Source organism: Xiphophorus hellerii, chromosome 5 (genome assembly GCF_003331165.1).
Source record: "Xiphophorus hellerii strain 12219 chromosome 5, Xiphophorus_hellerii-4.1, whole genome shotgun sequence".
In the NCBI taxonomy this organism is placed as follows: Eukaryota; Metazoa; Chordata; class Actinopteri; order Cyprinodontiformes; family Poeciliidae; genus Xiphophorus; species Xiphophorus hellerii.
Window position 1 is genome coordinate 12,524,109 of NC_045676.1, and position 16,390 is coordinate 12,540,498.

Below are 16,390 nucleotides of genomic sequence, written 5' to 3' on the forward strand. Positions count from 1 at the left end.
AATTCACTAGTGATAAAATTATGCCATTACGCCACTAGGTGGTAGTGTTGAAACACTCCTTCTGAAGACGTTACCTCAAAGTATATATCTTGGAAGGGACAAATATAGCAGGTATTATTTAAATTCCTTTAGAATTGAAACTTAACTTTAAGGACTCTATATAGATATTAACTGAAGATAAGAGAATTTGTTAACATTTGTTATTGTTTAAGGTAAATATATTCACATCTCCAAATATCTACCATAAAATCCCAATTCCCAAAGTTCGTTATCTTTGAGATTATATTTTTCTATTCCAAATGAAACAGCCCTGGTTGATAAATTAATTTTCTAATTGTTTTTAATTAAAAACAACTGTCTTCCAGAACATTCTTGTACAACAATCCCAAAACAGATGAACAATATTTTCATTTTGCAGAAAGTTACAACACTAATGGGTCAAAAATTGTTAACAAAAATGCTTTGGAATTGTGAATAATTTTAAAGGACACTTATCTTACGTTAGTATTTATTAGGTATGTCTAATTTTCGACAAATCCTCTTTAGTTTATATTTCCGAAAACTTTGGACAGAAAAAAAATATACACAAGATGTTTTTCTCTGTCCAATGGAAAATGCGTGGTGACGTAGTGTATGGTTAGCTGTCGAAAACCGATATATCGAACAAGAAGCGGAAGTCCCGTGAAGAGAAAACATTTGTTAGAAGTTAGTTAGTTAGCTAGCTAGCTAGCTGGTATCAACTTATTTCACAATAGAAAAGGCGGAAAATTGCTGATTTACTGGAAGATTAATTTGGCTTTACGCTTTGATTAATTAGTCCTTTTGGACTAACTGCAGTTTATTTGCAGAGGACAAAGCAAAAGGCAGGTACCGTTTACTAACCTAACACTGCATGTGCTAATGCTAGGTTAACAGCTAGAGTACAGTACATTTTCTTTACTGCGTTCTGCTGTTTTTTTTTTTTTTTGTGTGTCTAGATTAGAATGTTAAACTGTCTCCCAATGTTTAAGAAGTTATTACGTCAGTTAACTGTTTACTTAATACAACAGTGATGACGAACGTTAGCTAAATCAACCAGCTGTTACAGTTCGAGCTCTTACCTTGTTTTTCCTATCAGTTGTTTAGATCAATACCTTTGTGTTGATATCTTAGGAAAATATATGCCCTGTCAAGCTACTAATGTTATTTTCTTTTTTTTTTTTAGCTAATCAGAAATGTTTTGGGAGAAGTTCTCATCTAAATAAACCTCGGGGGGTATTTCCAAATTATGAATCGATTCCAAGGCAAAGCATGGCAAACATAGGCTTCATTTATGATTTTGTCATATTTGGTTATTTCAGTTGTTATTTTTGGCTCTGCTTTGTTCAGCCTGCTTATTTGGAACGAAGAATAATAATATATCTCTTCTTCTCATTCATTATTTTTCAATAACTTAGTTCTAAGAAGCAAGACTGTTGTAAATGTCACACTGTTCTTTGCAGTAGTTGTATATGTTTTTTTACTCCTGCTTCAATGCCTTTTCTGACGAATGTTTTTTAGCTGCTTTGATTTTTAAAATGAAATTTCATTGTTAGTTAACTTTATTACATATGACAAAAAAGTCAGACATTTTTGCTTATAATTGGTTATATGTTTAATGTACCAAATTGAAAATCTATAGGTTTTCTTTAATATTGTATAGACCAATGTATAATAGCCTATATTTGTGTTGTTATAGTTCTGTGTATTACCACTTGTTATAAACGATAAACGAAATTGGGAGGGAATGGAGGGAACATGTGATGTGTAAAGGGTCAGAGATGTACCTCAATTTATTCAAATCTACAATGTTTGTATAGACTTTGCATAATCTGTTTGAAGTGTTGGTTAAACACTTACTACCCAACAAAATTAGCCATGTTACCATTTTAACATAAATTCATCTGTACTTTACCTACATTTTGTCTTATTCACAAGTAGTGAATTTGTTGTCTGTAATACATTTTAGCTTGCTAATGGAATAAGAATAATTTTTAAAAAAGACTCATTCGAACTGTGGATGGCAGGGCCTAGAAAAATTAGGTCAAGTGGGACAGTTGGGATCTGCAAAGAGCTAATTCATGAACTAAAACATGCATCATCCTTCATCTGAAGGATTTAATTTTTGTCAAAAACCAAATTGAAATGTACTTATTGAAAATGTTGCTGGTTAAGGACAGAGAATTGATACAAATGGTCTGAAATTTGATACCTTTTCTATGGAACTAGAGCCATAAACTAATACAGGAACTCCTACGTTTTGCACAGTATCAAGTTAGAGAAGGAAATCTAAAGAAATAGATCAATGAGTTTACGAAGCCATCTTAAAGCTGATTTTTCAATAACTAAGTTTGGCTCTATGTTATAGTCACTGTTGTTTAAGATATGAAGTAACACATAGAAAAGATTTCTCTGGCAAATGCTCATTTCTTTAGGAATGGCAATGGTCTTGACTTCCAGGTAAGCAAAATCTTTGAATAAAGATGCAGCCAACAACAAACAATAATATTTGGAAGATCATTAGAAAGAAAAACCTGGTAGATTATCTCTGAATATGAATGATTTATTCCCCAAAAAAATTGGAATAAAGCTTTTTGGGGGAAAGCTGACTCAGGCTGTGTTGAGGAATAAAACAGGGTTTTAGCAAATCAGTCATTTGAAATTTGTTGTGCAAGTCTGCCTGAAATCTGTTTTGCATCAAAATACTTATACAACGTCCATGTTTTCTTCTTTCATCTCAGCCAGGATGGATCCAGCTCTGCTTAGAGAGCGTGAGCTGTTCCAAAAGAGAGCCCTTTCCACTCCCGCTGTAGAAAAGCGGCCAGCCGCATCAGAATCTGGATCTCACAAGAAGAAGAAACCCAAAGTAGATAAGGAGAGCTCCTCTGGATCCAAAAACAGCTCTGGTAAGTGAAACATCTCATTTAATCAGTGTCTCTTTGATCAAAGCATGAAAGGAAGACATTTCTCTGTGACTGATGTCTGTGATATTATACACATTCACATTAATAAAGATTCCCGTTCCTGTGTGTGTCGGCGATTGACTGATACTAAATGCTCCAATGGGCTGTAAGGTTCTATTTTACACTTTAGAAATGCAACACTGCTATTATTCCTAGCTTTTCTGTTCTGCCATCTAGTATGATTCTTTCATTGACACATTTATTGGCCAGTGGTGAACAAAACCTCAAGATTATTTTTAAGTGTTAAAAGCTGATTATGGTCACTTTAATTGCAGAACCTTTAGTTGTAATGAAAACATTGCAGTTTTAATATATTGATTGGCACCTCTGGTAAAAAACCTTAAAACAAGTTTGTGTTTGGTTGCAGTATCTCACATGCTGCTGCAATGAAAAATCCCATGATAAGAAAAACTGTTTTAAAGAAAATCCTGGGTGGTCCACTTGGCAAGAGGACTGTTTAATCAATGACATTTCACAAGTTGGGAACGCTCAAGAGGAGGGAACTTTGACTGTTTCTTCTTTCTACATTCTGTAGATCATTCACAGTCTTCATCCATCTGTTCTGCTGTCTTCTTGTTTATTGTCACATGTTTTTTGGGGCGGGGTTTAAGGATTTGTATGTCAGAACTGGCAAGGTCATGGAAGAAGTTTGATTTTTGTGTTTGATGAACCTCCTCTTTGCTGTCTTGGCCATTTCTCTTATGTATTATGTTGACAGACCTGATAGCAACTCATTTTAAGTTTGCTAGTAAAGCCCACCAGATTTTTTGAATGCTTAGGTATTTAAAAAAATGAAATGATGGAATTCACTCATCCCAGAGAGTAACAAGCTCATGGCATCCCAGATCTGCTACCGTATTTAACAGTCGACGTAAACTGGTTTTCCACTTATGCATCCTTTATTTCATTCTCCATCTCAGTCTGAGTCTCATCTGAACACAGGCCCAACTTACATTCCCATTAGGGCTTTTTCCTTGCAACTGTCCCAGACAGTTTCTATTCGGATTCTACGTACATAGCAACAGTGAACTTGGAGAAATGCTTATTTCTCCAATCATCCTTATCTCTGTGTGTGGTGGCAGGACAGAAATTCATCTGTGTCCAGCCTAATGAACTTTAGCCAAAATAGGCCTCTGTGTCATGTAATTTATTTTCATATTTATAACAAAATTATAAATTAAAACACTGGTTGACATGCATGTGTTTCAAAGAAATTTTAGTGGGATACTAATAGTTGTGCCACCTGTGATTTTAAGAAAAACACAAATTGCAAGGAAAATTTGTAAGATATTTTAGTAGGTATAACAATATAAAGTGCTTTGCACAATGGTAGAAAAAGGCGGAGCACAAAACAGTGAGTTGTCAAACAGAACGTCATTAGTTTGTAACACCGAGTCTTGTATGTTCCTTCCGTCTGATTTCTCCAGCAGTCCTGGCAGCTTTTGAGCCATTCAGATTGAAAAATGTTGCTTAGCAACCACTTAGAACCAGGCGGTTGCATTGGAACACCACATTTTATCAACCAGCACATTTTATCAACAAGGCAGTTCAAAGAGCTTCACATGCTGAAAACATAAAACAAGGAAAAAAGTGGCATAATAAAGGATGGTCAATGAAGGAAATCATGGTTTCAGCATTTTGCAGTTTTCTGGCAGAGTGTTCCAGATTAGAGGAGAATAAAAACTCAATAATCCTTCTCCATGTTTGGTTCTGATTCTGGGAATGCATAGTAGACTAAAACCAGGGGACCTAAGATTAATATGACAACAGGTCTTTAAAGTATTTTTGTATTAAGCCATTCACTGACTTATAAACTAACTAAAATATTTGAAAGTTTTTTCTCTTAAGTTACAGGGAGCCACAGGGAGTTACAGGGAGTTTTAGGCAGACCTGTGAAGAAGACACTGTTGCAGTAATCAATCTGGCTGCATGGCCTGCAATTCAATGTATGTTTCATCATGGCTGAGAGACATTGCTTTTCTTTTCTTTTCTTTTTTTGGACACCAAGTAATGGCGACACACTTTTCTGTGAAGTGGGACTTTATTACAAGAAAAATGACTTTGACATTACATTTCAATGTATGAATTGCAGAGAGATTGGCTCAGCAAGCTTTGGAAAGCTTATATCTTTTTATACAACAGGAATGGGAGCTTTCCATTGGAAACCTTACAAATTGTATCATTGAACCCTTTTATACACACACATACAGTTCCAACAAAATAATCCCACACAATTTACATGCCAAGCAACAGTCAGTTTTTAATAGTGATTTAAAAAGCCCACATCTTTTAGTGAGAGTTAGGCAGTTTGTAGTAAGGCATATGGAATGACACAATAAAGTAAATGACAGTTCAGCTACCAAGCTTGTGTTGAGCTAAAGAAGCAGTGCTATTTATATTGATGTTGCTGTCAAGCAGGTAATGTGTAACATGGGGGGGGGAGAAGCACGCTTGCTCACCAAAGCATTGATGATGATTAACATCACCATAATTTTGGCATGCAACCAGATGGTCCCTTTGAGTTGGAAAAATGATCCACCAAATAAACGGTTTTTCTTTTTATTATTTTGAAAGAAGTGCTTTAAGCAAAATTGTCAGCTCTCATGCTTTCAATTTCTCAGAAACATCCTGAAATTAGGTGGAGAGAAAAAAAAATCTGTTTGAAATAAAAAAAGAACAAAAATCAAGATCTCATTATTTATTGTTACATTACTCCTTACTGTCTGACAGTTTCAGTCCTTATTTTCCAGTGAGACCCAAAATTCATCTTTGCCCATCTCTGTTGCCTCTATACCACTTCGGTGTGGGACTCTGGTTCCTTGCAGATGTTGGTCATGAGCTTGCTGCAGCTCCCTGGGCCTTCCTCCTGTAGCTGGTGGTGTGTTTTCCCCTTAGTGCAGCACCCACAGTCAAGTAGCTCATAGAGCACAGCCAAGGCAGCCAGGGAGAGGACAGTGAGGATGAAAAGGAGAAGGATGATGAAACAGGCAACGTTCCAGCCATCATGGAAGGGGTAGACTTCTTGGACCTGTAAGGAGACGCGGGACAGAGGGACGGCCTCAGGGAGACTACTTGGGTGGACAGTGGTTGTGATGTTGGCCATGTTTTCTGGTTGGAGACAAAAGCATGAAAAAAAAAGATGTATTGTTGTGAAATTCTGTGTTTAGTTTTCATTTCTTTAAAAATAAGTAAGAAGGAACTGTTTGGTTTTACCATATGACTATCATTGAACTGTCAAGAAAAACCTATGGTAGAAATTTCAGCTTTTCGGCTTTGATTAGTTAACCAGAACTCAAAAATCTGATATTTTCCCGATCTAGGAATTCACCTTATTTAGCACTACTTGCTCGTATTGAATTCTCAATATGTTAGAAATTAGCTCAGGATGAGCAAAACATTCCTTGTAAGAAGAAGACTCTTCTTTACAAGCCTCCTAACTAATATAAGATAATGAAGATTGGTTCAATAGTCAACTCTGTAAATGTTTTGGTTTCACAAATAATACTAAAAGGTTGTTTAACAGCAACAGCAACTTCCCTTTCACACAGTCTTTGCTTCTGATATAAATAACTGACTGCCCAGAGAAAAAAAGAATATACTCTATATATACAGTATATATATATATCACGCATACTTTTTCTCATCAGAAATTATTGGAATCGATCAAAATTTTGGTAGCCTTGTTCTAAGCAAGTTATAAAATGGATATCTGCAAAAAATATTTGTATACTTTTTAGAACTCTAAAGGGAGTTTAATAGATATAGGCATTGTATCTAAGGAACTACATTGTTAAATTAGGAAATGTTCAGTAGCTACATGGTTAGACAAATTGTCTCCCATCAGTCGTTCTTTTAGCCAACACCTACCACTTTGAACCACTATGAGGTGTGCAAGCATTTCTGCCCACACAGACACACACACACACAAGTGTGCACACGCATGTTTCTGACACACAGAGAGCAGAAAGAGAGAGCTAGGTAGCTGACCCAGATTGCTTACAGATAGAAAACACTGAGCAGAGGAACTGAAGTGCTTGTCTCTTGACCAGTTTTATTAGATTGCATTTACTGTCCATTTCCTCCTAGAGCTTCCAACTCAAACTGATGTTACATGTGAAAGACCTGCTTTAATGTTACAGAATAATAGCAGAAGGGCCTGTAAATGTACCTTTAGAGCTTCTTGTTATCTGAAATAACTCTTGGCATCCTCGCTTCACTTCTCTTAAGGGGTTGCATTGTGGAGGCCATGTTCAATAATTTATTCTGAACCACTTACTTTCACCTCTTAAGATTTTGTGGTCTACATCCAGTCTTTACTTTTCTTAAAGATCTGACCAGCTGATATTGATGTTTAGGGGTCTATAATATTGGAAAAAATACAATTTGTGATAAATATTTCAATAACTTAAGTGTTAGTACTGATCTGCTTTTGCAGTAAAAGATCAAATTCATTGTTTCTGCTTCCATCAGCCACTTTTGGGTTTTTTTTGGATAAACTTTCTGGTAGATTTTATAGAGCTAGAATAAGATTAAATCTTTGCACATCGATAGATAGCTATTTATTCACTTTGGAAGTAGAGGCGACAACACAGTATGAAAGAGATCAGTCACTTTAAAACGGTTATTTTAATGCCTTCCTTCCTCTTTGCTGCCAGTTGTAAGCTTAGGTGTTTATAACTAATGATGAAAATGACTGACTGACAGTAAAGACATCTGCCCTGAAGAGTGTTCTAACTACCTAGGGCTCAGGTATGATGGTTCCACTTATTTATTTAGTTTTAGACCATCCAGTCAGCATTTGGTGTTAATGACTACCTTAGTTAAAAACTTGAGTTAAAACAAACTCTGGCCATTATGGATGGGAATTTATCTTATTGAAGCCTAAAAGATGGGCATCTTTTTCCAAAAGCAGTATTTTTTGAGATGGGCCTCTTATTATCACAAAACATACAAAAAATATTGTTTAAAATTTTTAGTTCATGTGGCCCACTTCAACTGGTGATCGTTAATATCTTAGTCCTAGTTGCAGGTTTATTTTTTCTGTATTATTGAGATGTGGTTGTTTATGATGACAGAAGCTTTTGTGTGTGTGCTTGCTGTCAGTTAATGAAATTTAACTTTATAATCCATGTACAGCATCATTTCATCAGTTTCATTCAGATTCGTTGCCATGGCAACAACCTCAGACTAACCTTAGCTGACCTCCTCTATCCCCCCTCATGTTTCCAGCTTGATATTTCTGTTTTCCTAACAATCAGTAGGGGACACTTTGGCTCCCTGCAGCATCTGCTACCAACCCCCCCTTTGCGAGAGCCCCACCCCAGCCATGGTTAGTAGGTGTTGCAGGACTACGTAATGCTCTCTCAAAATTGGCCACCACTCAGAAAAAACACACATTCCTGACGGTGTTTCCCTGGGCATCTCTTCGCCGATTTTACCCCCCTCACTGGTTTGTCGTGACAGCAGCAGTTTCCTCAGAGCTGTGTGTTCTGAGAAACGGAGACATGACGCTCATGAACGCCTGCGCAGACACAGAAACGGATATTCTGGTGCTTGTTATTCAACCAGAGAAGAGTGCAGTCTGGTCCATGTTTATTTAATCCTCTGTCTGTGTGTGTGTGTGTGTAAGCAATTTTGGCCTTGCTATTGAATCTGATGGCTAAAGGTTTTAAATGTAATTTTTTCATTGCTATTATTTGGGAATGCTGCAGTTTTAAATAAGATTAAGCAAAATAGATTTAATTTGTAAATATGAATTTGCTGCATTTTAACATTTGTGATTCAGCAGCTTAAAAACACCTAGCACTAGTCCTAAAATTAAAACCAACAACAGTTTTTGTTTTCAGGTCAGGCAGTGGTTTGTTGTGATTGGTTAATGTCAAACACGTTCTCATGATTCAGACTACCCTTTATCTGGAAAAAAATATACTAACTCACCTGTGTGTCTGGCTCAGCTTCTTAAAGATGCTGGATAAAAGATGAACTCCCTTGTTTTCAGTTCTCCCCCTGTCTCTTGGATCTTCCCCTCGCTCACACTCACACATCAACCTGCTCTCCTCGGCACACTCATGCACTTTCAGCCGTTGCTCGTGCACCCGCTCTCCTCCTCCGCCACTCCTTGCAGCTCTTCATGCATCTCCTGAACAGATCAGGCTTCTCCCCATCATTGGCTCTTTCCCTCCGCCCCTGCTCCCACACCATTCGCTAGCAGAACTGTCAGAAATTTGCCGTTCTGCCCACCGTTCAGCTAACAGCCACAGAGGCTCCTTCCCACACCATGAGTCATTTATGAATCGGTGTCTGTTTTTTACCATGATTGGTCAGAGCTCATTTCAGATCTGGACAAGGGAGGTAGTGATGGGTGTTATGACTCGACCCTAGCGGAGATTAGCAATTCTTAAGATTAAATAATATTTAAAATCTTTTCACAATGATGTCATTTGGACGTATACAAAAAAAAAAGGATTTTTCAGGAGGGTCACAGAAATAGTTATTGTGAGGTGGATTTGGCCCAGGCACCTTTGGAAAAATAACAGGAAATGTATAAATTTGGGGGAAATGTATATAAATTAAATACATTTTATTTTTTACATGCAATATAAGTGTGTTTCCAAACTTAATGATTAAATATTAATAATATATAATGTAATAATTGTGACTGAGCAGTCTCAGAAGTCAAACTAAAAACTTACAAGAGTCTGCCTGAAAATATGAACAGGAGTAATTTTTGGGTACAATTTGTAGAGGATTAACATACATTTTCTAAACTGGTTACCATCAAAGGCACCAAAAGATGTACATGTACTAATAATCTTTAGTACATTAACAAGATACAGAAGTGCAAAGATTTGGCACACGGACCTGTTTTGAAACAGTTAATCAAGGGATCCAGCAGTGAAAAAGATCTAATTGGAATTGCATGAACTCCAATAAAATGGGTCTAATCAAATGTAGAGAAAGCTATAATATGTTAACAGTTTGTTAATGTCACTGAGGACATTCATGATTTTAATGTGACGCAAAATGAAAATGACTTTGACACCCTTGTTCTAAATTCAGTATTTAAAAATTCAGGTTTTGGTTCCGCCTAAACTGTGTTCCTAAATTTTTATTTGGTTCAACACAGGGTTTCAGAAAGCTGCAACACTTCACCTATACTTAGCTTTTTTATTTATAGCAGAATATCAGATGTTTGACTGAATCAACCCACATTTCATTACATTTTGGAAAAAAGCACTTCATTGATTTTAAAACTTTGTCACTGTAAGAAACATTTCACACATATTTTGTGTATTATATCGACTATGCTTACTATATAATGAATTCTGTTTTTTTCTGTTTTTGTTTGTTCTGTATTCCACAGAATCTGCAAATGGAAGCATTAACAGCAAGGCAAGCGCTGGGTACAAGTTTGGCTGCCTGGCCAAGATTGTCAACTACATGAAGGTAACCACATGTTTAAAAAGAGCATTAGTAGGCTTTGTGTAGATTTGAATATTTTTGTGCCAAATGTTTTTGTCATTCCTAATTACATGAAAAGTGTTGAGATCAGAGTCAGACTGGCTCAACACTTTTCACACCACCATTAATTTTTTATTGTCCAGTCATCTCCATCACAGCTTCATAAATAAGTCTATTTTTCGGATGATCGTATCAGCAGGATGAGTCAGACTTGTCCCCTGTGTAACATTTGCGCTCGAGTCTTTCTTTGGGTACATTAACAGCTTGTTTATCATTCTGCGGTTCTGCAGAAAGGCAGCGATCTTCTGTCTGCGCTGTGACTCATCTTTTTTCTTTTTGCTGAACTCGCATATCACTCGACAGATTTCTTTTTAATGCTTGTACTTTTGTGCCGTCTGTTGATGTGAGTTTTAAAAGCTGTAAAGCCCCCTGTCATTTTAGCTGCCAACTTGCAGAAGACGTTGCTGAATCTGTCAATAATTTTCAATTAAGATATTTTTAAAAGTAAAATAAATACAATGAAATATTTTTGTGTTAGCAGGTGTTTCTCCTACATGTGTTTTAACTTTGCCTGATCTTTGTCCTGTTTACAGACGAGGCATCAGAATGGTGACACCCACTTCCTGACCCTTGATGAAATACTGGATGAGACCAAACTTCTTGACATCAGTCTGAAACAGAAACAATGGCTAATGACTGAGGTGTGCTCCTGTCATGTTCAGGGTCATTGCAGGTCTTTGTTTATTTATCACTTCAAGAGGAATTGGTTCTTTCCGCAAACATTTCTCATAAACTTTATCTTGCGTTTAAAACTGATCCATCTTTACATCATACAAAACTGTGTAGAAATCCCAAACCTTTACAAGTTGCTTGCTTCCAATGTTCTATACTTTTATTATTTTAAAGGTATTGATGTTCAGGCTGTCCAAAGTGTCTTAAGATATCATTTAAAACAGGTCAATTGCTGTTTTTTTTATAGACTCATGATCTAATACCTTTCCAGTTCATGATTTTTGCTATTTTGTTTTGAATAAATGTTGAATAAAATGAATGTGTTTGCACAACAGCTTTACATGTAATCTAGTACATCTTTATCCCAAACTTCAGGCCTTGGTCAACAACCCAAAAATTGAGGTTCGTGATGGAACTTATGGCTTTAAGCCCAAATACAACCTGAAGGACAAGAAAGCTTTACTGAGGCTGCTGGACAAACACGACCAGCTGGGGCTGGGAGGAGTGCTGCTGGACGATGTGGAAGAGGGACTCCCTAATTCTGCTAAGGCTATCAAGGTAATTTAAAGTCGATTGTATGAGAGAAGATAATAATTAACATAACTACTACAAAAGGTGACTTCCAAAAGTTTTCAGGCTTCTCACGTTCCAACCAAAAATTCTAACTTAACAAGGATTTTATGTGATAAACCAACACAAAATGCACCATAATGGTCAAGTAGAAGGAAAATTATTGGCTTAGATTTGTTGAGAACCTCCCAGATACCCCAAAGAAAAACCAGCTGCTTTGAGAAGCCACCTTATCAGTAAATAGTGCAGTTGTGTATAATTTAGCCTTGATATAAATGCAGATGTTCTGTGAAGGCCCAACGCGTTTGTTAGAAACTGTGTGAAGTAGTAGCATCATGAAGACCAAGAAACACACCAAACCAGAAAATGTGACTAAGATCAAGAGGCATAAATAGTTCTGCAGGGTGTTAAAAACTAAATTGTTTTCCACAGGCTTTGGGGGATCAGATTGTATTTGTAACGAGACCAGACAAGAAAAAGATCTTGTTCTACAACGACAAGCATTGCCAGTTTGTAGTAGATGAAGGTGAGATTTTTTTAAAATTATTAGTTCGCCTCTGAACCAGCAATCACACATTTTATTTTTTGTTCCTCGCTTTGCACTGCAGAATTTCAGAAGCTGTGGAGGAGTGTACCAGTGGACTCCATAGATGAAGAGAAAATTGAAGAGTACTTGAAAAAACAGGGCATTTCTTCCATGCAAGAGACTGGACCAAAGAAAGTGGTCAGTTTCTTTTCTGTATCCCATATTTATTTCAGCAAGTTTGTATAAAACCTTCTTTTAGAGACAAGAAAAAATATATATGTAGTCACACTTATTCTGTACTGGAACAATCATCCTGTTTAACTTTGGATTCTGGCTTCCCTGCAGATGCCAGTTCAAAAGAGAAAGAAGCAAAGTGGGCAGAGGAAGAGACAATTCAAAACCCATAACAACCATCTGGCAGGAGTTCTGGAGGACTACACGGATGGTGTGCCTGCAAAGAAGTGAAACCGCAAACTATAATCCGAGGTGGCAGGAGATGAAGCCGCTGGCTATACAATACAGACTTTGTTGCGGTTCTGTGAAAAAAAAAAGAGAGAAAAAAAAACAACCTAGCATGTTCATTTATTTTCATTCCCTCCAGGGATCAGTAGACATTACATGGAGCCAATAGCAGCAGTGTTGTGGAATGCTTTTTAGAGTCACTGGTCAATCAAACCTCAAGGACGTTTTGGGAAGAGTACCGAGATCTGTAAGCACATGAAAGCTGGACAGAAGTGGGCACATCATACTTACAGATAAAATGTAAATGCGGTTAATATGTGTTAATATTACTCTGACTATTTTTAGTTGAAAGCAAAGATGTGTTTTGAAAGGTGCAATTTGAGTAAAGAGATGTTCTGATGTTAACCAGATGTGTGGAAGACCCAGCATAAAAACATCTCCATCTTTTCTTCTTGTGGACTCTCAGAAGAGTCCACAAGTAAAACCATGGTTCTGCTTTTACTTTGCAGAACCATGGCACAGTGGTTCAGAATACAAGACTTTTGGATTTATTTTAATAAATTTCATTGTTTCACAATACGGTTTCAAATCTCTAACAATAATTGGTCAGTACTTAAAGTCCATCTCCCAAAACTTGAGGGAAAACATTTTTTTTTCAATCTTAGAAAAGAATAAACAAGCAAAGGGAAATGACTGATCTACAGTTACAGAGTAGAAAATACCAAAAGGGCACTATTCTTGGTGTTTAATAACTATATACATTTGTTACCTTCAAACAAAGCAATTTAATTTATTTAAACAGTTTACTGTTACATTTTAACTGGTCATGTGGCTTGCTTTAATTGTTTTCTTCAAATGGTGGTAATTTGGCAAAATCTTCATCAGGAAGTCAAGTTGGAGGGTCTGCGGCTGTAATGACAATAAAACATTTTAATGAAGAGCATAAACATGGCAAAAATAAAATCCTAGAAATGTAGGTAGGCTGGGCGCTCCTGGATAGCTTCATCACTGTTGTACATTTTCTCCAATTGCAAATAATGGCTCATTGTGGTTTCCTGGAGGCCCAACAAATGTCAAACTCTTAAATTTTCTTAGAGACAAGATGTGTTGTTCTTGACACATTTTAGCCCATTTCATTTTGCCAAATGGGTTCTATTTAAGTGGTTTCTTGATTTGAGAGAATAAACGGTAATCAGGGAGATGTGGCAAGCGTAGATAATTCATAATTAATCAATGGATGCAATTATATCTTCACATGGGAGTAGGTTGGTTTGGATTGTCTTTTTTCCTAAATAAAAACTACCTTTAATATTCATATCCAGGTTATCTGTGTCTGGTATTAAAAGTGTGATAAAGAAGAGAATAAAAAATGTAAGGGGGCACTGTACTCTTTGTAGTGTTTATAGAAGACTGGTTTATTTCTGCTGTTTATGCAGCAATGCAATTATGAAAGTGATATTAGCTGGTTAAACAGTTCAGGTATTTGCTTGAGTAGAGCCTTCAGTCAGCAGCTTGTCAGCTGTAGTTTTAAACCTGCTTTCTTTAACCCAGCAAGCAGGCGATGTTCAGCAATGGTTGGGAGAAAACCTTCGCAGCACCTTGGTGTAAAAATCATGGCATCTATGTTTGTTTTCCTTTTTCAATTGTAGATCCCACTAAATGTTAAGATTAGAATCACCATTTTGCCAGTAGTAGAATTTAACAAAAGAGTCCCACTAGGATTAAACAGTGTAAACCTTTTATTCCCTTCTACTTCTGAACATTTGAGCCATCATAAAAATTGCTCAGAGGGGTAGCTAAGTACACATGCAAAACGTTTAGTCAGGCAGGGATGTTTAAAAGTAAGGAAAATTGTTTTTGTATAAAGTGGCAGGGGTATAGAATACCAGCTAGTTTCCATTGAGATGAATAAACAGTCCCAACAGAAAAATGTATTCATTTATTATACTGTGACACCAAAACAAAAATGACAATCCTACACCTGGAATATTTCTCTGCAACCTGGATGTGTCAAACCATGTGTATCCATACCTGTGGTCTCTCTGTTTGAACTCTCCTCATACATCCAGAGCCATATATCACTGTGTTCTCAGGTATGACCTCACAGGTGTTGACCTGACAGAAGGCTCCAATGATGCATCCACTGGTGAGAATCACATTCCTGCCAACGTCAGCTAGACGGCAAGGCACAGGAAAAAGAAAATATGGTGAGTAATTCTATTAGATTTTGGTTCTAATAGCTGAATTTGGTAGAGCCCACCTTTAGATTCAATGACGTTGTTGTCACCAATTTTCAAGGCTTGCGATACTGATTAATAACAGTTTAGGCAAATCTGGTTTGAAATTATGAAAGCGCAACACATTCAATTATTTATACACAATAACAGCAGAGAATTGTCCAAAAAGGATACCACAGCCGACTTCAAACACGTTGTTTGTACCAATGGTCATGGTCTTTGGCTCCACTTCAGAGTCCGGGGTGATGTTTTCTGGATAACTTAAATTCATACAAAGGTGCAAAATTAAATTTTTACCCTTAGAATTTGTTGTAAAGCTCTATCCACATTTAAATTTGATAAATACCTGTAAGATGAGGCTAATTCTCACCTGTTGATGATCAGAGCTTGTTCTTCGATCAGGTTGCCTTCTCCAATCACAATAGGTCCTGCCTCTGCTATAATCCGAGCTTTTGGATGGACCACTGTTCTAGGGCCTGAAACAATAAACAGTTACAGTAAAGACAAGTTACAATCCATTTGCAACATCTCTTGGCTTATGTGTGTTTGCTACTTTCTTTTTTCAAATCTTACCAATAGTAACATCTCCTCTGATCTCGCTTTCAACACAGACTACAGCCCCGGCTGCTATTTTAACACTGTGAAAACAGCAGAAGTAACCGCTCAACAATGCTAGCTTAAGGTGCTAATTAGATACTTTTCTTGACACGTTAGAAAAAGCGGTAAAACTACTTCCCAGTCACCAGTTCTCAATTATTTCTAAACAAATAGCAGTTAAGCTAATGATTGGACATAAACCTATGATTACATTACCTTTTCTGTGCGTTTAATTTGTCTGCCATGACAGGAGCTGCTCTGCTGGGAGGCTGCGTTGATTCACTCGGGTATCGATTGGAAATCCTTTCTCCACCCTCTGTGCATGTACGCATGCGTCTGTCAATGTAATGGCTCCTGCTACACTGTACCATACAACACTGTACAACTAACATTACTTGATGCATTACTACTGCAAAACATTCAGGCGTCTTCACGGAGATACACTTTTAAAAACGTATACTAATTTAACTGACTTAAGAAGCAGTTACCATAGCAACCAACTTTAATGACTGCTTCCAGGAAATAATTTGATCAATATGATGGAGGAGACCTACACTAAAAAAAGGATAACCAAACCACAATTAATAAATGTCTTAATAAGGTAATAAGGTTGGTACTTAATGTGCCAACAAAGGCACAATAATAAGTGTTTTAGAAAATTATATACAATGTGACAATTGATCTGTTTATTATTATTATTATTATTATTATTATTATTATTATTATTATTATTATTTCACCATATTGGCGTTATATATATACATATTTATTTTAATTATTATTTCCACTGTATTTTTTTTTATTCAGTTCCTAATTATTTATCC

The 16,390-nt window shown here is 36.6% G+C and overlaps 3 protein-coding genes across 4 annotated transcripts; 1 reads left to right on the plus strand and 2 right to left on the minus strand.

Annotated features, from left to right (window-relative positions):
• The first annotated feature begins 656 nt into the window (after positions 1 to 656).
• gtf2e2 (general transcription factor IIE, polypeptide 2, beta) lies at positions 657 to 14,049 on the plus strand. 2 transcript variants are annotated; one of them, XM_032563063.1, is made up of 8 exons: positions 657 to 867; positions 2,760 to 2,924; positions 10,345 to 10,427; positions 11,036 to 11,143; positions 11,550 to 11,732; positions 12,177 to 12,270; positions 12,353 to 12,468; positions 12,616 to 14,049. In XM_032563063.1, exons 2-8 carry the CDS (start codon positions 2,765 to 2,767, stop codon positions 12,733 to 12,735), a joined length of 864 nt encoding a protein of 287 aa, XP_032418954.1. In that variant the 5' UTR covers positions 657 to 867; positions 2,760 to 2,764; the 3' UTR covers positions 12,736 to 14,049. The 2 variants fall into 2 exon arrangements, with proteins under 2 accessions (XP_032418954.1, XP_032418953.1); XM_032563062.1 differs by having other exon boundaries at positions 657 to 863.
• smim18 (small integral membrane protein 18) lies at positions 5,004 to 9,138 on the minus strand. The gene is made up of 2 exons (XM_032563065.1): positions 8,919 to 9,138; positions 5,004 to 6,089 (listed from the first exon to the last, which is right to left on the minus strand). Exon 2 carries the CDS (start codon positions 6,082 to 6,084, stop codon positions 5,770 to 5,772), a length of 315 nt encoding a protein of 104 aa, XP_032418956.1. The 5' UTR covers positions 6,085 to 6,089; positions 8,919 to 9,138; the 3' UTR covers positions 5,004 to 5,769.
• LOC116720052 (dynactin subunit 6) lies at positions 12,474 to 15,982 on the minus strand. Its single transcript, XM_032563064.1, has 7 exons — positions 15,783 to 15,982; positions 15,543 to 15,607; positions 15,340 to 15,445; positions 15,144 to 15,229; positions 14,993 to 15,040; positions 14,764 to 14,906; positions 12,474 to 13,641 (listed from the first exon to the last, which is right to left on the minus strand). The coding sequence occupies exons 1-7, from the start codon at positions 15,968 to 15,970 to the stop codon at positions 13,549 to 13,551; spliced, it is 729 nt and encodes a 242-aa protein (XP_032418955.1). The 5' UTR covers positions 15,971 to 15,982; the 3' UTR covers positions 12,474 to 13,548.
• Positions 15,983 to 16,390: the final 408 nt, after the last annotated feature.

Bases quoted from the DNA above. Each gene is read 5' to 3' on its own strand.
- smim18 (XM_032563065.1), bottom strand. From the start codon at position 6,084: ATGGCCAACATCACAACCACTGTCCACCCAAGTAGTCTCCCTGAGGCC.
- LOC116720052 (XM_032563064.1), bottom strand. From the start codon at position 15,970: ATGCATCAAGTAATGTTAGTTGTACAGTGTTGTATGGTACAGTGTAGC. The intron at 15,041-15,143 runs GTATCCTTTTTG...GTTATTAATCAG, and splicing joins CGTGTTTGAAGTCGGCTGTG to TATCGCAAGCCTTGAAAATT. The intron at 14,907-14,992 runs GTGGGCTCTACC...CTTGCCGTCTAG, and splicing joins CAACGTCATTGAATCTAAAG to CTGACGTTGGCAGGAATGTG.
- gtf2e2 (XM_032563063.1), top strand. From the start codon at position 2,765: ATGGATCCAGCTCTGCTTAGAGAGCGTGAGCTGTTCCAAAAGAGAGCC. The intron at 2,925-10,344 runs GTAAGTGAAACA...TGTATTCCACAG, and splicing joins TGGATCCAAAAACAGCTCTG to AATCTGCAAATGGAAGCATT. The intron at 12,469-12,615 runs GTCAGTTTCTTT...GCTTCCCTGCAG, and splicing joins AGACTGGACCAAAGAAAGTG to ATGCCAGTTCAAAAGAGAAA.